The 21,354-nt window shown below is 46.3% G+C and overlaps 1 protein-coding gene across 23 annotated transcripts in view; it reads left to right on the forward strand.

The window, feature by feature from the left end:
• Positions 1-21,354, forward strand: part of HUWE1 (HECT, UBA and WWE domain containing E3 ubiquitin protein ligase 1) — a 155,406-nt gene that overhangs the window by 50,043 nt on the left and 84,009 nt on the right. For 14 of the 23 annotated variants that reach the window (XM_088455517.1, XM_088455514.1, XM_088455520.1 and 11 more), the window contains exons 21-28: positions 507-684; positions 1,222-1,340; positions 1,709-1,920; positions 6,621-6,690; positions 8,451-8,627; positions 17,226-17,471; positions 17,648-17,781; positions 20,746-20,846. In XM_088455517.1, coding sequence (XP_088311643.1) covers positions 507-684; positions 1,222-1,340; positions 1,709-1,920; positions 6,621-6,690; positions 8,451-8,627; positions 17,226-17,471; positions 17,648-17,781; positions 20,746-20,846 — 1,237 coding nt within the window. The remainder of the gene's footprint in view (positions 1-506; positions 685-1,221; positions 1,341-1,708; positions 1,921-6,620; positions 6,691-8,450; positions 8,628-17,225; positions 17,472-17,647; positions 17,782-20,745; positions 20,847-21,354) is intronic. The other 9 variants (XM_088455510.1, XM_088455515.1, XM_088455525.1 and 6 more) reach the window with 3 other exon arrangements.

Genomic DNA, 21,354 nt, shown 5'->3' on the forward strand with positions numbered 1-21,354 from the left:
TTCATATGCGACCCTTGTATATTTGTTTGCGACGGAGTCCATGCTAATCATAAGATACTTCGATGCCTCGGCTTTTCTCCACGCCAAGTTCCGTTTTGCTTTGCATAGAGAATCAGACTTGGTCTCATATCAAATTAATTAGTGCAGTCTCATAAAGCGGTTTGCCACACCCAATTGTGACTAAGACCCGTATTCGGGCAAAAAAGATACTGCTCACTCGCACCAATAGTCCCGCGCCACATGGCTTATTGAGGCTGGATGTATGAGGAGACCTCTGTACTCTTTATACTTTTGTGAACAGAGTTGTGGCAGCTAAATTGCTGTGAAACAGATTTGCCGCAAGAGTATTAAATACAAATTGAAAGTTGTTTTTTTTTCTTTTCTATTTTTCATTATGGTTGTTTCCAAACTTCTCTGTTCATTAAATGAGTTATTTATTTTTGTTTTTTATTTTTTTTGTGTATGTGAAATTGTTTTGACTAAAATACTACCTCTCTCTCTCTCAGGTTCCTGCTACCCGGGAAGTTCTGGGCTCCCTTCCCAATGTTTTTAGTGCACTTTGTCTGAATGCCCGTGGTTTGCAGTCCTTTGTGCAGTGCCAACCTTTTGAGAGACTTTTTAAAGTGTTGTTATCACCAGACTACCTTCCGGCAATGAGACGGCGTCGAAGCTCCGATCCGTTAGGTAAGTGACACTCTCTCTGAGCTGCACGTGTTCAGAATATTAGAATAGGGTATGACTGACTGCAATGAAGTGATGACCGCTGACAAACGCCTCACCATGAAATAGAAGTTTGTGTCCCAGCTTGATTGCCTATTAGTGTATTTTACCAGTGGGGAAGTGCTAAAGAGGTCTTGTTGTTTAACTTTGTAAAGTTTCTGTTATTAAGATCTTTTTAATTGCCCTTTTACTGATGGTCCTTAAATTAACAGTTTTCCTACAGACAGGTCAACAGTGTATAGCAATGCACTGAAATGTGAGCTTTTCCAGCATCAAATTTGTTAAACCCTGGACGATTAATGATTCTTTCCATCTAGGAGTGCCAGCATTTGCTTTTTAGCTTTCCATGGCTTAATCCATAACCAGAATGATCAGTCCATGGCACTTCCCAAAATTCTCTAAACCACCTCTAACCCCTGCTGAAGAGACCTGTAGTGCAGCGTAGAATAGCTCTCTTCAGGTCTCTAGCTAAGGGATTAAGAGGCCCATGGTCTCTTCCAGCTTTGACCTCTCTCCGGTCTCCTGCAGGCGATACAGCCTCTAACCTGGGCAGTGCTGTTGATGAACTGATGAGGCACCAGCCCACGTTAAAAACCGATGCCACCACTGCGATTATTAAGGTAAGACTTATGTCTTTATTCTTGTTTCCTCTTTCAGTGCCGTTACGATGAGTTTAATAAATTAAAAAAATGTCAGAGCTCTAATAGGTGTAATCAATTACTTCTGTCATACTACTTTTATACTTTATACTTTTATTACTTTACTGTATCAATGGCCTGTCATGCTTGCATGGAGTAGTTTGTTAAATAAACAAGGCGACATGTAAGATTCTGATTACTGTCGGAAAGCAGGCTCTTGCTTTTTACATTTTTGTTTTATATTATTACTATTGATTCTTTGACTATTAATATTTGTAATGTTATTTTAATAGTTTTAATGTAGGTGAGCTGGAAAATGTGTACTGAAGATGCATTCTCTTTATTTCTAGCTTTTAGAAGAAATATGCAATCTTGGTAGGGACCCAAAATATATATGTCAAAAGCCATCAATACAAAAGGCTGATGGAACAGCCACTGCTCCTCCTCCACGCTCTAACCATGCTGCAGAGGAGGCTTCCAGTGAAGATGAGGAGGAGGAGGAGGTCCAAGCTATGCAGAACTTCAGTACGAATCAACAGAGTGAAGTTGAACCAAGCCCCCAGTAAGTGTGCCATTTTAATTTGCAATTTTGTGCTCTAAACAAATCGGCACAGTATAACCAGCCGTTATTAGGTGGCAAATCCTTGGGGTTGGCCAGAAGGGGGAGGAGCCTTCCCCTAATCTCAGCACCCCCTCCCTTTAGCTGGTTCCTGTTCCTGGGCTCCCCACCAAATGCTCCTCTCTTCTTCACTCTCCGACGCCGAGCAGCCATCTTACAGCACTGAGCTGTCTGCCTGCACAGAGACAGGACCTCCTGCCTCCCCTATACCTCTCTTGTGGTGCCAAGTTTTTCTCTAATCCCTCTTCATCACCTATTGGTGTTGGTTGTTGGGACTATAGTGCCTGTTAGGTGTTTATTTCTGAGCACTTCTGTGTCTGTGGTTAGTTTTAGTTTACCTAACTTCACTTGCAGCACTGTTTATTGTTTAATGTATATTACTGCCTACATTTAGTCACTTTTAGTAGTTTATTTTCCTTATTAGATTTCAGGTATCTGTATTTGTCTAATAATAATTCTGTCTTCTACTCATTGTTAGCTTAAAGTGCATCTACATCACATTGCTGCCTATATTTAGTCAGTTTAGAGGTGGTCGTTTTTCTTTGTGCTTACTTATTTGTAGTCTTTACACTCTGTACTTGGGGCTTATGGTAATTTAGTTCCACTGGACCACTTAATCTTGTATTCGTGGTGTCTCAGTTCAGTGCTCTTGGTGAAGTCAGCCACACTTCCCATCCTCAATGTGACATCTCTCAAGGACCCCACGGCCTGGAAGTTAGAAAACCTTCTTAAATCGATTTTTACTGATTCCAGGGATGCCTTACACCCAGCTCTCACTTCTGGATGGGTAGCCAAAGCCCTTGGTTGCTGGGCAGATTCCTTGGAAGAAGGGCTCTGCTCAGGAGCTTGTCGATCGGACCTCTTTCCTTTAGTGGAGCAAGGCAGCTATTGATTCTGGAATCCTATCCTCAAAGGTGTCTGCTTCGTCCGTGGCAGCTAGATGTGTGCTATGGCTTTTCTCCTGAAAAGTAGACAGTGAGTCCAAGGAGGTTCTCCCCTTCTCCAGTGAGGTTCTATTTGGCGCTGAACTGGATAAGATTGCAGCTATGTAGCGGCATCCAAAGCGGAGCTTCTTCCCTCGGCGGCTCCGAGGTACAAGGGTTTCTCCTTTAGCTCTTTTTACCCACAGGGAGGTCAGCCCGTGTTCAGGGATCTTCCTCCAAAAGTTCCAAATCCAGAGTCCATCAGGCCACCGCTAAGCCCCTAATCAAGCCGATAAGCCTGTGACATGACTGGGTGGGTCCCCACCTGGATTTCCCATTGTGGGCGGCCCTATGCTGCATTTTGCTGACTCCTGGCTGGAAACAATCTTGGACTCTTGGGTAAAGGGGCATTGTGTCCCAAGGTTACTCTTTGACCTTTCTGGAAAGACCTACAGTTCAGTTTTTTTTCCACCAGGTTACCAGTCGATGTCTGCAATGTGGCCACCCTTCAGACCTCCATCAGGACTCTCTTGGACTTTGATGTGATAGTCCCAGTTCCCCTTTCCCAGAGTGGGACAGGTTTTTATTCAAATCTGTTCCTAGTTCCAAAACCAGACTGCTCCTTCCTGCCCATCTTCAACCTGAAGATGACTTGTAACCCCCTTGTTAGGGGTGCTTTCTTTTATGCAATTTAGAACTGTTAGTAACCTGTTCCTTGTCAGTACTCTTTCCGAGTCTTCTGAAGGGTATAAAACTTAGAAGTCTCATAATTTTGCTTGTGTAGCATGAACATTTACCTAACAATTATGAAAGGGCTTTGTGTCATATCTTGACCCGCAGAAACCCTGACTCTTATTATGATATAGTTATTCTCCTTGCTAATAACATCAATGCAGGATACGTTTATCAAAGAAGAGAATTTATATAATCTACAGGGACAGAAGAGCCCCAGATCACTGACAAGTGTGAACATGGATGATGTGTGGCCTGTCACTAACTTGATTGGTCATCTAGTAGTGACTCTGTAATAAAGTATGTAAAGAACCCTAATGATGCGAATGTTCTACTTAAAAAAAATATTAACAATGCCATCTTCATTTCTACAGGATTAATTATTTAAGGATCATCAAAATTGATATGCAGTGATCTCAATAATAAAGAATGGGATTCATCTGACTGATGATCAGTATTGAGAGACTTGACATTATATCTTTTCCTGCATGAAGATGCATTTAAGTGGCGCCTAAAATTGATGCAGCTTTGTCACGTTTGTCTGCAAAGATGATTCCACTAGAAGTTGAAGGCCTGCTGAAGGTTCCTATAGTTATCAAAATTGATTTTTGCCTTGAGAAACCTCATGTTTTCTTGGTAGCAATACTTAAGTCTTGTGTGGCTATGGCTTTGATGGTATTCAACAAGATCATGGCAGTGATTGCTACCCTTCTGAAATCCAGGGGGTTGCCTATCATCTCTGTGTATGATCCTGTTGATCAAGATGGGTTCGCCAATCTTGCTGATGTCACATGTGCAGGACACTGGCCAGAACTTGGACTCTCATTCTCCAATCAATCAAACCCGATTCCTTCCTAGGTGGTTAACTTGAGGCTGATGTTTGACACCTGCAATCTTTCCAAAAGGCAAAAGTTTTACAGGATTTGATCAAGTCACTTTTGCATGAAAGTGCTTGAGAACATGGCCTCCACTTTCTTTGTAGTGCAGTTTGCCTGGTTTTACTTGAAGATCAAACTCCTTTTGAATTGGAACAAATCTCTCCATCAGATTACCAGTCTTTGCCTCAGACTATCACCATGGGGGTGTCATTCACTTCTTTGGCGACAAGGATTGTCTGTTCCATGTGGACTTTGACCCTGGTGGTGATGGTTGTCAACCTATGAAACTGTGAGTCCTTCACCCTTCAGTGCTATTTCAAGGGCCTTTGACTCTTGAGTCAACTCTCCAGATAAATGTACTGAAACGTGGGTTTCAGCACCCTGGTTAGAGCAACTCCATTCCTAAACTGAGGAAGTGCCATGAAGATCCTATTGGACAAGGTATAGCAGTGATACCTAACTAGTCATTGAGGCACAAGGGGTGTTCTGGCCATATGGGGATCCAGCAGAATCATGCAGTGGCTTAGTGACGCATTCCAGCATCATGGAACTGTTCATTTCAGAGTATCAACTAAACCTCTACTACAACTGCGGCCTAAGGTGGAACAATTGGTTGTAAACTGCACCGAGACACCGGACGCAGTTACTGCCGCTACCTCTGATTACTCACTAACTTGCAGCCTCACTAGTTGAGTACTGGGAGGGGAGCATTACCAGCTACTACTGGATATCCTGTAGATTCATCTATAATAGCTGAATGTGGTGAGAGCTAACTGATTTTAACATTAGTATTTGTATCTCTGCTAAGAACTTAAAATGTTTTTTGTTTTTATTCAATTGGTTACTAAACATGTAGAATACATTGTATCCATCTATCACATGGGCTGGTGCCAGGAGTAGCTTTCCAAGTAATATTACAGGAGAGGTCTAAGTTTGTGGGGGTTTTTTTGCTACACATCTTCAACATTTTGAACTAAAGAGCTGGAAATACCAGACGACTGAATTGATTCAGTCATTTTCCAACAGTGGATTATTAAACATTGTGACTGTACCTTTTTGATTAATTTGCTTTTTCCTTTATCCCTAGTTATTGCTTTTCATTATTTATTAGGGTCATTTTCTATTCATATATAAAAAAAAAAAAACTATTCTGTTTTAAGTTTAGAATCTTTCACTATTGCTATAGTAATTTCATCATTTTATATTTAAATTAATACAAGTCTTTCTATAATGACACAAATGTAGCACTGTCATTTTGTCCTGAGCATGCAAGCCTACATCAGAGACTGGTCCCTTCACCCGGTTGTCTTCCAGCAGCTGGTGAACAGCTGGGATCAGCCAGATGTCTACATAATTGCATCTCAGTTGATTCACAACATAGAGCTATACTGTTCCAAGACCAGGGATCCACAGTTGTTGGTGAATTGTGCTATGTTGGGTCTTCCATCTGATTCAACTATTCCTGACAGCAACAGTGCTTCTGTTTTATATAGGATCTTCCCTCCAGTGGCTTTCCATTTTTTTTGAGATTTTACATGTTTCTGGACTAGTGCATAACTGAGGAGGTCCCTGCCCTGACCGCCTTCATTTAGTTGTTGTATTTTACTTTTTTGTACTGTTTTTTTGCAGCTTTTTATCTGGAGTTCCAGCAACAGTTCTGTGCATGGATGAATATTTACATTCTATTTTAGCCTGCACTTAGTGTCCAACACACAACTGCAGTGTGTTTCTGTCTCTCTGCCCCCCTCCCCTTTTCTCTCTCCTCTCCTTTTTATTTCTAATCATTCCTTCCCCCCCACCCCGTAATTCCTTTTCACACCACTACCTTTTGCTTGAGGTGCTGCTGATCAGCCCTTCCCAAATGGTTCGGGGGGGCATACGGGGCAGTTCGGTAGCAATTTTCCAGCATTACATGTATGGCCAATGGTAGTCTCTTCTCTTTAGTGGCAGTGGAGGCTCACACAGTGCATGTGCTCTCCACCATCCAACTCTCACTGTACATGTAGAATGTTAGAATAGTTATGCTCTTTTCTCTCTAGGTGAATGCATCACGTTTCCCCTGTTCTACTTCACTTTAAATTTCATTTATAATAGTATCTTTCTTTTCTAGTGTGGTGGGAACGGAAGAAAGGATTCCAATTCCCCTCATGGATTATATTCTCAATGTGGTGAGTTTGATGGTAATTACACCTATTCCCCACCTTTTTTTTTTACCAGACTAAACTTAATTTAGCTTTCAGATCAATTTTCTACAGTGGAATATATTCAAGATTAATCTTTAAAACTTGCATATATAATTGTAGCTGTTTTTTTTTTTTTGTTTTATATTGTTTGCCAAGTTGTATAAAAGTGTGATCAAAGATTCAACAGGTTTTATAGCTAATGTAAGCTATTTCTCAATCATGCAACTTGAAAGAGGACGAAGAATATTTTATGTAGCCAATTCTTTGAAATCAGACACAGTTCCTCATTAGTTCCACATAAAGGATTTGTCCATTTTACTATATCAAATAATAAACTACAAAATAAGTTTCAGTATGCACAGATTTTTCAGTACATTTTTTAGACATGTGCTTTTAGCTTTTATACGTTAGTGTCCACTGTGTTTTTACTGTTAATTCTAGGTCTGGTTCTGGGCAGGGTGCCGTGCCTGAAAAGGGGAAGTTGTCATGATAAAACGGTGTGTCCTTAAGGCACACTCCCCTTTTCACTCTTGGGGGCGTACTCAGCACTTGCAGACATGCTGGGCTTGCCCCCAATCTTTCCTCTCATTGTGAATAGATGTCGTTTACATGCGTATCTATTCAGTGAGGGAAAAGCTTGGGGGCTGCCCAGCATGTCCTCTATTCACCGGCAGTGACCGCTGCACCGCAGTTGCCACCCCTCTGCGGGACACTGCAGTCCACGGGTGGGGATGGCACTCTGCACACCCAGCAGGCTGTGTCAGCAGGGCGCCGGCAGGTAGGCCAGGGCGCACTTTGCAGTTTTAAAATCCTGCAGGGCACAGCGCCTTGCTAAAAATGCCTAGTCCATACAGACTGCAATCTGCATCTTTTGAATTGTGTTCAGTTCTCTCTGCGCTGTTACAAGTGGAGCTAAGAGTTTGCGAGTTCATGGTTTAGTGCAGTGGGCTAAACCCAATTCACACCGCAGAGCTTTGTGGCTTTACGCTGCCCTTGGGTGGGAGACCAATCCCCTGGTATAACGCGCAGGGAAAATTCTATTTAACAATAGCCTTTCCCCATGCTGCACAAGTAATTAGCCGTGGGGTAAAACCCGTGGCTAATTAAATTTGCGCCCTTGGTTATCTACAACTAAGGACTGAAACTTAACTGAACAGTTATAGTGAGGTAAGTAATAGAAAATATTTAGCTAATGTGACCATTTTCCCAACCCGCTTTTCATTGGCTACTACTCCTCAGATGTCAGCGCAGCTTTAATACATATTAGACGTCTCAATTTATCATTTCATTTCCCTTTGGAGAGGTGCATCTGATCATTGAGGGGCGGGGCTAGACACTTCCTGTCAGTAGGCCCCGCCAGCTTGCTGCATAATGCGCACATTGCGAGTGCCTGGAGAGTGTCGAGCCAAGATTACGTCATTGTCAGAATTGCAAACCTCACCCCCAATCCCGCCCATTTCAATAAGAAGTGGGTGAGCCTTCCTGGAGTCAGTGAGACACCCCCAGACAATTCTGCAGTCTCGCAGAAGTTCCTGGAGGGGTAGGTAGCTATGATTTCATACTGTGTGCAAAACTGAATTATGATGACCTTTATCAAACATATTATTTTAGTAGTTGGTTCCCCTAAAATGATGTGCAGTTTGCTCACTTAGTGACTGGTTTAAAGGACTCTGTGCTTTTATTCTTTTGGTACCACATAAACGAAGCAGTATACTGAATGGTGTTCTGTCTATTAAATAATCGCCATTCTTTCACAGATGAAATTTGTAGAATCAATACTGAGCAACAACACAACAGATGATCATTGCCAGGAGTTTGTGAGTCAAAAGGGTCTGCTACCTCTGGTCACTATCCTGGGCCTACCTAACCTACCTATTGACTTCCCTACCTCTGCTGCCTGCCAAGCTGTTGCTGGAGTGTGCAAGTCTATCTTAGTAAGTATTTACGTGGGACTGTTACAGGAGAGGTTTATACAGAACTGTTACTTTGAAGCAATTTAACTCTAAATACAGAGTTTAGTTTTCAGAGCACCAGACAGTTCAAATGCTCGGCAGAAACAGAACAGTGTCTACTGAAAATTAAAAGTGAGGTTAAAAACTAAAAAGACCTGGGATATAAAGTGCATGTGATGCAAACACAATTCATTTAAATGAGAACTTCATTCAAACTTTTTTTTTTGTGGGGGGGGGTGTTTTTCTTTCCAAAACTTAAGTTCATACCATTAAGTGCCAACCCATTTCCAAGAGGATAAAATCTGGGGGACACTACTGATGTCTGGGTTAGAGGGGTTGGCACAAGGAGCAGGCACTATATGGCTGTACAAGATAGACTCTTTTGGACAGTAGTCAGCAGCATGAAACGGGAAGAGTTCATGATGTCCATGGACAAAAAGGACATGTATGTACTTGTTCCAATCTGGGAGGGATGCCGTTAACTCTTCATATTTGCTGTCCCGTTATTTTCAGCTTAGGGCCCTACCTTTCAACCTGGCCAAACCACAGATGTTCTATACAATGATCATGGCAGTTATTGCTACACTTCTCAGATGCATGGAGCTGACTGTCCCAGTGACAATCTGCTGTTCAGGGCGAGTTATTTGGGCTTGCTGCTGTTCATGTTTTGGAGACAGCCCAGACTGTGGCTCATGGTTGTATTCCCAATTTTAAGGAATACCTGCTGATTCCCACCCAATGATGATCTTCCTGGGTTTTATGTTCAAACACATGCACTTTATGTACTAGTAGTATTATATACTAATTACATCCTACAAGCAGTTTTGACAGGGCCGTAACTAGGGTAGTGCGACCAGTGCCATGGCGCAGGGCAGGGGGCGCTGTTTGGGCCTGGCAATTTTCCTGTTTACTATCATTCTCACTTGTAGCTTCCTCTTCTTTTATCCCCAGCATCTCCTGGCCTCTCCTATCTCTTTCCTGGCCCTTCCCCATGAGGCCATGGCCCTTCTCAGGTGCACTATATTATGTCCCTATTTATCCCAAGTATCTACTGGCCTCTGCTATCTCTTCCCTGGCCCTTCCCCATGAGGTCATGGCCCCCTCTCAGGTGCACTATATTATGTCCCTATTTATCCCCAGCATCTCCTGGTCTCCCCCATCTCTTCCCTGGCCCTTCCCCATGAGGCCATGGCCCTTTTTCAGGTGCACTATCTTATGTCCCTATTTAAAAAATGGTGGTGGGGGGGGCGCCAATGCTTCACTCTGGCACAGGGCACCAAAAAGTCTAGTTACAGCTCTGAGTTTTGAAATATATTTCTACTTCAGGGTCCATAGGGTATCCACAGGATACCTTGGGGTATAGGTGTGACGTCAGTCGCAGGGCACCAAAGAGTTAAGCTTTCAGCCTCCCAGGATGCACTAGGTCCCCCTCCTATACCCCGCCCCCGGGCCAAGGCACCTCAGTTTAGTTTGGTGCCCGGCCGGAGTCGGGTGCACCTGTTGGAGTGGGGGCTAGAAGAGCCCCTGAAGCTTATTCTTCATGCAGCTGTGGCTGCACATCTGGATGAACAGCATGGACAGTCAGTCCTGACGTCCATGCTGTCTTCCCTACACCCCGCCGGTACCAGAACGCCGGTACTGATCCGGGGATGCTGGTGGGCGTCTGGGGTCACAGCTAGCGGTGACCCCAGATGCTCCGGACCATGGCCGGATTCAAGGGGGACAGAGGTAAGCAGCGGGGTCCCGCGGTGGGTCCCCGCTGATCACATGGTCCTAAGTCCCCAGGCAGGGGGCTCCCTGGGGACTGGCTGCAGCGTGGAGCCAGGCGACCAACCTGCGCTTCCACTACCCCCTGGGACAGCGGACCGCAGCAGAGCGGTAGCGCTGCGGCGTCCCAGGGGTTAAATGCATGCCAGGGGAGCGCGCCTTCCCTGTCTCACAGCCGGCGCCTCCCCCGCTGCACACAGCCCTCTCTGCATGCTGCCGACTGGTCCTGTGGCAGCGCTCCTCCCCCAGGCCAGCCTCCTCTCTGCTCCTCGGCGGCCATCTTCTCCAGAACGCATGGTGAACGCTGCTGGAAGCGCTGGACGGAAGCATCGTGGTCTGGGTCCCCCCGCATACCTCTCCTCCGCTGTGGTCAGGTCTGTGTATGCAGCGCTGTGTCCTACCAGGCCCTGTGTCTGTGTAGTTGAGTGATCAGCGCTGTTAGTGCAGGAATTGTTATTTTTCTGCATTGTATGTGACTGTGCTAGCGCTGCTGCCTGTAATCTTTTCTTCTCTAAACTGTCAGCTTTATTACTGTCCCTGTTCTTTCTGCTAAAGCCCTTGCGGTGCGGTGCTGCAGGGTGGTCTCTCGCCTATTTAATACTTAATTGGTGAGAGAGGTCACATACGTGGTGCCATCATGTCTGAAAGTGATTTTCCCCTCCGGCTACAGTGTACCACGTGCAAAGTACCGTTAGCGGAGGGGGAGGGTAGCGCGGAGGGCCTTTGCCGGCAGTGTTTGTCCATGGCGCGGCCTATTACGGTTACAGCACCGGTACAGGAGCCGCCCTGGGCTTGTTTCGCTCAGGCGTTAACAGCTTTAGTGGGCCAGTTAGCTCCGCAGCCCGCGTTTACTCCGATGGGTTTGTCCCAGCAGTCTGTGGTGTCGTCACCCATGCAGGGGTTCCCACGACAATTGGTGGTACCCCACAGTCTCCCTATTTCCCCGCTCCCGGGTTCTCAGGAGCCAGCGTGGGTTAACTCCCTGACGAGTTCTGTACAGCACTTGTCGGATGTGTTGCAAGGGGAGTCTGTGATGCGGTCTCTTAAAAGGCCGGTGGCGTCTCTGTCCGCTCCTTATGAGGATGAAGAAGGGACGTCTGATGATGGGGAGATTCTAGATCCTTACGATCAGGAACCTCTCCATACTAAGGACGCTGATGCTAAGTCCAAAGTATATATTCCTGGACTTATTCGGGCGGTCCGCACAGCCTTGGTGATTGAGGACGAAGTTCCCCCAGCGGCTAAATCTAAGTATGCCTTTTTCAAAGATGTGAAGGGCGATGCCACAGTCTTTCCTCTTTCGGGTCAGTTGGTGGACCATTTAGAGGAGGCGTGGAAACAACCTGGCAAAAGATACCAGCCGCAGAGACGCCTGGCGGTGGCTTATCCGTTCGCGGATAATTATTTTGCGAAGTGGGAATCCCCTCCACAGGTGGATTCTCACGTGACCCGTCTTGTCCGTAGTGCCACATTGCCGATGCCATCCATGTCCTCCCTTAAGGATGCTACGGACCGCAAGGTAGAAATCTGCCTGAAGTCCGCTTATTCCCTTGCTGGGGGGGCAGCACGGCCGGCTATGGCCATTTGCTGGGTTGCCAGAGCGATGGAGCGCTGGGCGGATTCATTAGAGGCTTCTTTTGAATCCGACTGTCCGGCCGATCAGGCGGAGTTGATTGGCAATCTCCGTGATTCGGCCACCTACATCAACGAGGCGGCTCTAGACATTAGTACTCTGGTGTCTAGAATTTCTTCAGCAGCGGTAGCTGCTCGTCGCACCTTGTGGCTGCGATCCTGGAAGGCGGACGCAGATTCCAAGAAAGGTCTGGAAGCGTTGCCGTTTACCGGAGAAGTTCTCTTCGGTCCGGATCTGGATAAGATTGTGGCCACGCTGGCGGCAGCCAAATCTGCCTGTCTCCCGTCGGCCGCTGCTCCTTCTGGTTCGGGACCATCGTCCTTTCGGTCATCTAGGGCCCAGGGCAGGCCCAAACCACAGTCGTTTCCTCGACAGGCTGGCCCTAAGAAATCGGTCAAGCCCCGGAAGCAGGCATGGAGTACCAGACGTCCGGCCCCCAAGCCAGATGGCAAGCCTGCGGCCTGACGGTCCGGGCCTCCCTTTGGGGGATCCCAGGGTGGGAGGCCGCCTGCTACAGTTCGCCCAGTGTTGGTCGACCACTACGACAGACACTTGGGTTCTGGAGGTGGTTTCCCACGGATACGCCCTCTCCTTCCGGCACAGACCCCCGGCTCGCTTCTTCACCACGGGTCTCCCATCAGACCGGAACAAGGCTACGGAGCTGCGGAAGGTATTGCACACTATGCTCCAGGCTGGAGTTATAGTGGCGGTTCCATTCTCCCAGAGGGGCCAGGGTTTCTATTCAAACCTATTTTTGGTACAGAAACCCAATGGGTCATATCGTCCGATTCTCAACCTCAAAGCACTCAACAAGTCTTTGCGGGTCCCGAAGTTTCGGATGGAGACCCTACGGTCCATCATTCTGGCGCTGGAACCTGGGGACTACTTGGTGTCATTGGACATACAGGACGCTTACCTGCATGTCCCTATTCTTTGGCGCCATCAACAGTTCCTCAGGTTTGCAATCAGCAGCGACCACTTCCAGTTTCGGGCGTTACCTTTTGGCCTGGCAACAGCACCACGTGTTTTCACCAAGGTGATGGCGGTCATGGCGGCTTCTCTGCGGCTGCAGGGAGTCCGCATGTTGCCGTATTTGGACGACCTGTTATTGGTGGCAGGATCTCCAGAGCTCCTGTTACGCCACTTGGACCTGACCATTGCACTGCTGCAACGGCACGGCTGGCTAATCAACTGGCAGAAGTCCACTCTAATCCCGTCTCGGAGGATTCTGCATCTTGGAGCCTTATTGGACTCGGGACAGCAAAGGATCTTCGTGACGGAGGACAAGATCTCTGCTTTACAGTCAAGGGTGCGCAGTTGTCTGCACAGCCGCCGGGTGTCCTTACACTCGGCGATGAGGTTACTGGGCTCCATGGTGTCGGTGTTCGACATGGTGGAATACGCCCAGTTTCACTCCAGACCTCTGCAGCACCTGATCCTGTCCAAGTGGAACGGGCTGACTCAGTCTCTGAAGTCCCAGACGATTGTGCTCACCCAGGAGGTTCGCCTGTCCCTTACGTGGTGGTTACAGACGACCCACCTCAACAAGGGACGTCCGTTCTGGGTTCCAAATTGGGTCCTGTTGACAACGGACGCCAGTCTTCGGGGCTGGGGAGCAGTTTCGGGTCCACACTTGTTCCAGGGCAGGTGGACGCCGACAGAAGCGGAGCTTCCAATAAATATCTTGGAACTCCGTGCGGTCTTCAATGCTCTCCAGCAGGCACAGCGGTTTCTCCAGGGTCGCCCGGTGCAGGTCCAGTCGGACAACGCTACCACCGTGGCCTACATAAACAGGCAAGGAGGAACTCGCAGTCGGGCGGCTCTCGTAGAGGTCTCTCGGATCCTGGTTTGGGCGGAGCGCAATCTTCCGGCCATATCAGCGGTCTTCATCCCGGGAGTGCTCAATTGGGAGGCGGACTTTCTAAGTCGCCAGGACGTTCATCCGGGGGAATGGTCCCTGCACCCGGACGTTTTTCAACTACTGGTGGACAGGTGGGGTCTTCCAGAAATCGACCTCATGGCGTCCCGACACAACAACAAGTTGCCGGTGTACGGGTCTCGCACAAGAGACGAAGGGGCGTCTCTGGTGGATGCTCTGTCCGTCCGGTGGACGTTCCGGTTCGCATACCTGTTCCCTCCGGTCTCCCTTCTTCCACGGGTAATCCGGAAATTCAAACAGGAAGGAGGGACGCTCCTGTTGATAGCTCCCGCGTGGCCCAGACGGCACTGGTTCTCAGACCTTCAGGGTCTGTCCGTGGACATTCCTCTGCGGTTGCCGCTACGACCGGACCTTCTGTCTCAGGGTCCTTGCCTTCACCCGGACCTGACTCGGCTGTCTTTGACGGCGTGGCTGTTGAGACGGCCATGCTGAGGTCCCGGGGGTTTTCCAGCTCTGTGGTGCGTACCATGTTACGAGCTCGGAAACCGTCTTCCGCGAGGATATACCATCGCGTGTGGCATACGTTCTTCCAGTGGTGTCGACCGAGAGGTTATGCACCGCGGGAGTTTCGTCTGTCTCGGATTCTCGCCTTCCTGCAAGCGGGACTAGATCATGGGCTTCGCCTTGCTTCTTTGAAGGTACAGGTTTCGGCCCTATCTGTCTGGTTTCACCGTAGGATTGCTACAATCCCGGATGTGCGCACCTTTATGCAGGGTGTTCTCCGCATTCAGCCGCCCTTTGTTCCACCTGTGGCGCCTTGGGATTTGGCTGTGGTCCTGAGGGCTCTCCAAGGACCGCCGTTTGAACCACTGGGCTCAGTGGATCTTAAATGGCTAACAGCTAAGACTGTTTTCCTTCTGGCCATTGCTTCGGCCAGACGTGTTTCTGAGTTAGGGGCTCTTTCTTGTAGACCCCCTTTCTTGGTTTTTTATGGGAACAGGGCAGTGCTCCGCACTCGGCCCGAGTTTCTTCCCAAAGTTATTTCCCAGTTTCATATTAACGAGGAAATAGTTGTTCCGGCCTTTAACTCACCGGGTCTTTCCGTGGGTGAGGCCTCTTTGGATGTTGTGCGGGCCTTAAGGACTTATGTTGACCGCACTTCTTCGTTTAGGAAGTCGGACGCTTTGTTTGTCCTCTTTGGCTTCCGTAAAAAAGGGTTGGCCTGCTTCAAAGCAAACTTTGGCAGCCTGGATCCGTATGGCTATTTCTGAAGCTTATCTTCATGAAGGCCTACCGGTCCCTCCTTCTCTGAAGGCTCATTCCACTAGGTCTGTGGGTCCTTCGTGGGCAGCTCGACGTGGTGCCTCGGCAGTTCAGATCTGCAAGGCTGCTACGTGGTCTTCTGTCCATACCTTCGTGAGGTATTACAGGTTTGACACCTTCGCCTCTCAGGATGCTTCCTTCGGGCGGCGGATTCTCCTTTCTGCACAGGAGCGTCCCCACCCTTAAAGGATACTGCTTTGGGACATCCCCAAGGTATCCTGTGGATACCCTATGGACCCTGAAGTAGAAAATATGAGATATGGTAAGAACTTACCCTTGTTATCTCTATTTCTACGAAGTCCATAGGGTTCCACAGGACTCCCGCCCTGTCGCACCTGTGCTGCAGATGGGCTTTGCTCTGGTCACCGGTTTTCCGTCTCCCTCTGGTGAGAATGTGATTCTTGTATGTGTCCAGATCTTTGTTCTCTCTCTTCCTTCTCCTCCTCCGGCCTATGGCTTGGTAACTAACTGAGGTGCCTTGGCCCGGGGGCGGGGTATAGGAGGGGGACCTAGTGCATCCTGGGAGGCTGAAAGCTTAACTCTTTGGTGCCCTGCGACTGACGTCACACCTATACCCCAAGGTATCCTGTGGAACCCTATGGACTTCGTAGAAATAGAGATAACAAGGGTAAGTTCTTACCATATCTCATATTTTTAGGATATATTTATTCACTCTCCTTAGTGCAGGGGCTCTTAACCTTTTTATGATTACAGATACTCAATGGTTTATCCAGTAGGTTTCCCATACTCCATTATCCAGACTGTTTTAATCCTCATCACCAGTACTATTAGGTACCAGTATGACTTCAAAAGATGTCAAAGCTTGGTTTTACTTAACATATGGATAGCTAGGAACAGAACAGCTCAAAGAAAATCCCTATGGATTTTATATTTATAGAAAATCTGCAAATCACAAATACACATAGTAGCTACATCTAGTGTGATGATTTTTTTTTTTTTTTTTTTTTTTTTGCTATTTAAGTGCAATGAAAAAATGGAATTGAGTTCTAGTTACTGATCATATTATTAGCATGTCGTCTGACACCTCAAGTCGATTTCTCCACTTTGATTTCAGTTTCAGTAATGCAAATTAGTGTAACAACAACGTTTAACTAATGTTAAAGGCAACTGTACACCAGACCTTGTCACGAACATTCACATGAGAACGTATTGCGTACCCTTTGGGGCAGGACAAGAAGTTGGGTGCTTTAACATTCCCTTATTTCACCCTCATGTGCAATTGGCCAAATTCCTGCCGTTTCCATCTCAGAAATATCTCCAGGATCAGATCCTTTCTCACCCTGGATGCAACGAAGACCCTATCCTCTCACTGGTCATTTCCCGACTGAACTACTGTAACCTCATCTCTGGTCTCCCTGACTCCCACCTCCCTCCAATCTGTCTTCAGAGCCCAATTCAAAACATCTCACATTCACAAAGCCCTCACCTATTCCTCTCCTACTGTAATCTCTGAGCTGATCTCCCTTCACACTCCTGCCTGGTCATTTCGCTCCACAAATGAATGCAGTTTCTCCTGCCAGCTGATTACTTCCTCCCATTCCCGCCTCCAGATTTTGCCCGTGCAGATCCCTACCTCTGGAACTTTCTCCTTCCTATCAAACCCTTCACAAAACTTCAAACTGGCTCTCAAGACCCACTTCTTCGTCAAAGCCATCCAGCTCTCATCCTAACCCACTGCTCCATGTCCCCAGCACACTGTCGCCCCTTTAGGTTTACCCCTCTTTAGAATGTAACCTCCCACGAGCAGGTCTTCTTCCCTCATGTGCTTTCCCTTTCCTTACATAAACTATCATCTTATCCATACTCCCTACAACCGCCCTAACCTTTGGTTCCTGTCACCCTGCTGTTTATATCAATATTACAACCACGGTTTTAACAATGTTTATAAACCGCATCCTTGACAAACATGCACTTGTATACCTGAAAAAATTAAATGCCTTTTTTTTTTTTTTTGTAGACCTTATCTCATGAGCCCAAAGTTCTCCAGGAAGGGCTTCTTCAGCTGGACTCTATTCTTTCCTCGCTGGATCCTCTGCATCGACCCATTGAGTCACCTGGTGGATCAGTACTGTTGCGAGAATTGGCATGTGCCGGTAATGTTGCAGATGCAACTCTCTCTGCTCAGGCCACCCCATTGCTTCATGCACTTACAGCAGCCCATGCCTACATCATGATGTTTGTCCACACATGCAGAGTGGGACAGGTAAGCAGATGGCTCTCTGCAAAACTAAAGATCAAATAAGTAAATCCTTTGTTACTGAATTTAAAGGTTTGATCATGTATTGGGCAACTGTGAGCTTTAAGTGATAAGTACTGATCAGATCATTCACTTACTTTAATTTCTTTAACTTTTTTTTTTTACCTGTGTTTTCCCTACAGAGCGAGATCCGTGCCATCTCAGTGAATCAATGGGGATCTCAGTTAGGACTCAATGTTTTGAACAAGCTCAGCCAACTATATTGCTCCTTGGTGTGGGAAAGCACTGTTTTACTCTCTCTCTGCACTCCTAATAGGTAAAAGAGATTGCTTTTTGTCCATTTCATGGTAAATACTGTACAGATTAATTTTATGGCTTATGCTTTTTCGTGTACTGTATTAGCTCTCCCTGGTTTCTTGTACTTTTTTAATAGGCAATGCAATGTTAAGGAGACTGTAACAAGTTTTCTTGTGCTTACTTGCCTAGTGCAGGGTACAATATATGCTGGGCATAGTTTTGTTATGTTACTGTTCAGAAATGTGCCAATTCTTGGTTTTGTCAGCCTTTTCTGCCTATTCTACATCCTATTTGAACATTTGCAGAGGCGCAGATCAATCTGGTGTTGGTCAGTTTTTACAGATAAGGACTGATGTATGAAGGGTAGTGATGCTGAGTGCTTTGGGGATTCTGGGAACCACTGTTGGGATTTCATAAAATACAAAAATCCCAGAGCATATGATTGGAATGATTACTGAGATTGAATAATTCAGTGTTTATTTTGCACTTGATTATATCAGTGGTTAAAAAATGTTCTCTTAAACAAATTGTACTGGACCCAATTCTGGTATGCAACATATAAAACCACACATAAAACACTACAAAACCTATAACGTTATTAAAATTAGGGTTTTTGCTTCTGTATGGTTGGTATAAACAGGAATACACATTACAATATTATCAATTAATAAACAGGAAGTAAAATGCCTAATCAGCTGTTTGGATAATGTCCATCTGTACCTGGCTTTGTAATTGGTCTGTGTTCACTTCTAGTATACCCCCAGGTTTTGCAGTGTAATTGATTAAAACCCAGTGTTTGAAACTCAGCAGAAATTCAGTTTACAGTGCAAAATTACTTGGTACCTCTTATTAAGGTGCTTATCCAAGTGCAGCTGTGTCGTCCAATGATGAGGGGTCTGCCGGCAGACTGGTGTCCGTGCTCAGTATAGCACGTCTCCTTGTATTCATCAATGTGTTTCACCTGTTGGGCTACTTCAGGATAAAACTAGCTATTTATCCTCATCGAGGACTTTCTTTTATAATTGCCACAGAGAGCTGATTAGTTACTAACTGTTCGGCACTTCCGCCCTCCAAATGGTCAGCAATATGTGCAATTTGTCACTACCGGTTCCGGATAGCAATATGTCTGGTTCGTCACTTCCGATTCCGGGTGGCAGACTGTACATTTGTTTACGGTTGGCGGGGGTTAAGTCCGCCCTTCATATGGTTGGCAATTTGTCACTTCCGGTTGGTGGGCGTCACTTCTGGTTGGCAATATGTCAAACTTGTAGATATCCGCCTCCACATTCCATTCTCAAAACTGGCATTATTCAATATTCAATGTGTTTGAGCTTTCTTTTAATTAAAAACTTATATGGACTCACACTTAAACAATACATAAAAACAAAACATACAGCAATATATAGAACAATACATAAGAACACTACAACATCAATATATGTTCACTGTAATGCCGTTTATAAATACAATACAGTAAAACAATCTGTTCACTAAAAACCAGTTTAAATGAAGAAGCAGGTTAAAAGACCATTTAAAACTGGATATTAGGGAGTTCATGAGGGGAAGGGAGAGTCAATCCTGCTATCGGGTTATAATATTCCATATGGGATTCAATACTAATGTACACTACAAGTATTGGAAAAAAAACCTATTGCAATTTTTTCTTATAAAAGATGTACTCTGTCTATATTCAGACCCTTAGGAGTTAATGTCCCTAAGTTGTAGATCATTTGTTTCTTTTGATTTTTTTTTCTCTCCAGACTTCCACCTCTCCCATTGTGCTGTTACTTTTTTTTAGGCCTATAAACTCTAGATCATGAGGGTTACTCTCATGCATCTCTTTAAAATGCACTGGGATATTATAATTCTCTTTCTTGTTACTAATATTGCATAGGTGTTCTTGAACTGTTGGGATTTCCACATGTGCAGTCTCAACAGTTGAAGATCAGGCTTGCCAAATCATCGAAGATGGTTTGTTGCACAGATGGATAGATAGGCGGGAATGCTAGATAGGAGTCATTTGCAGTAATTGAGGTGGGCGTTAAGGCCCCCATACATCAGCAATTGATTGCAGCAATTGTGCAATTTGAAATCGATTGTTTAAAAACCTTTCCCTTTTTCAATCCATTGCAGAATTGCCACAATCGATTGAAAGAGGGAAAGATTTTTATACACAATCTATTGCAAATTGCACGATTGCTGCAATCAATTGCTGATGTATGGGAGGCCTTGAGTGTTTGCATTTTAGATGAGAATGGTAGGTTTTCCAGAAATATTTTGAAGCTGGAGGGAACAGCAGTAGGAGAAACTGGATATGGTGAATGAATCCTTCTTCCTCTTTCATCTCATCTGGGTGACACTGCGACTCTGGGTTTAGAGGGGTGGCTGAGGAATAGACACTAAACATTATTGGCGTTTTTTTAGTGCCTGCAGGAGATGCACGAAGATTTGGGGCTAGGGTTATTTCATTTTATTTTATTTCCAGTTACCTTTTTCCTTCTGTTTAAGTTGCATCTTATGGGATCAGGCTGTAAACTTGCAGGCTTTAAGACTGCTCCAGTAGACGGTGGCTTTTACCTCCCCCACCCTATTGGCAGAATACCGGTACCGCACAGCTGTAGCGCTGGGCGGCTGAGCAGCATACCCTTCGGGTCCATGCCTGTGGCATACATCAACCGGGAGGACGAGAACAGGAGGTCTTCAGGCTATGTCTGAGAAGACTCGGTTCATGCTGTGGGTAGAGAATATTTGTTCCGCCCATCTTCATTACGGGGGTGGACAGTTGGAAAGCAGACTTCCTCAGTCAGCACAGGGTTCGGCCGGGGGAGCGATTCTTGCTTCAGGACTCAATCAACCTAGTTTTCCCCAGGAGGATAAAGTGTATTATGAGAAATGGTAAACCATGAATAATAGAAACAAAAGAGCTAATAAAGATAGTCGTATAAATCCCCCTCATATTTACATTGGGTCTTTGTTACTACAGTTTGCCCTCTGGGTGTGAGTTTGGACAAGCAGACATGCAGAAACTTGCTCCCAAGGAAGAGAAGACTGTGAGTACGTTACCCCAAGGAGCGAAGAGGGCAGGTACGGTTTTCATAACAGTTTTGTAATATGGTATGATAACTACAGGGCCGGATTAAGGTTTGTGGGGGCCCCGTCAATTATATTACCACGGCCTCACGCTTCGGCTACTATGCCCATTACCTTGTCTCTGGTCTCTCCACTGACCGGCAAGGTCGCAGCATACTACTTCATGTCCGCAACACTGCTGGGAACCGACTGCCGTCAGCGTAGCGGACATGATCTAGTTCACTGCCAGGAGCAACCGCAGGATTTTGAGTGGGGCGTTAGAGAGAGAGAGAAGGAGGGAGGGAGAGATGAAGACAGAGAGGGGGGAGACAGGGTGGTGATTGCAGTGCGATCCCGGCATGACATTACCGCCCATGATCGCATTGCAATGTGCGATCATAGCGCCCGGATGTATTATCTGGCACATGCAGGGACACTGGCTCCAAAAGGAGCCCATCCCTGCGATGTGCCCGGAAAGCTACGGGCGCTGCTGCGCATGTGCAGTCATGCTGACTGCACAGCC

This window comes from Taudactylus pleione, unplaced genomic scaffold (assembly GCF_031769625.1).
Source record: "Taudactylus pleione unplaced genomic scaffold, aTauple2 ptg000656l, whole genome shotgun sequence".
Classification (NCBI taxonomy): domain Eukaryota; kingdom Metazoa; phylum Chordata; class Amphibia; order Anura; family Myobatrachidae; genus Taudactylus; species Taudactylus pleione.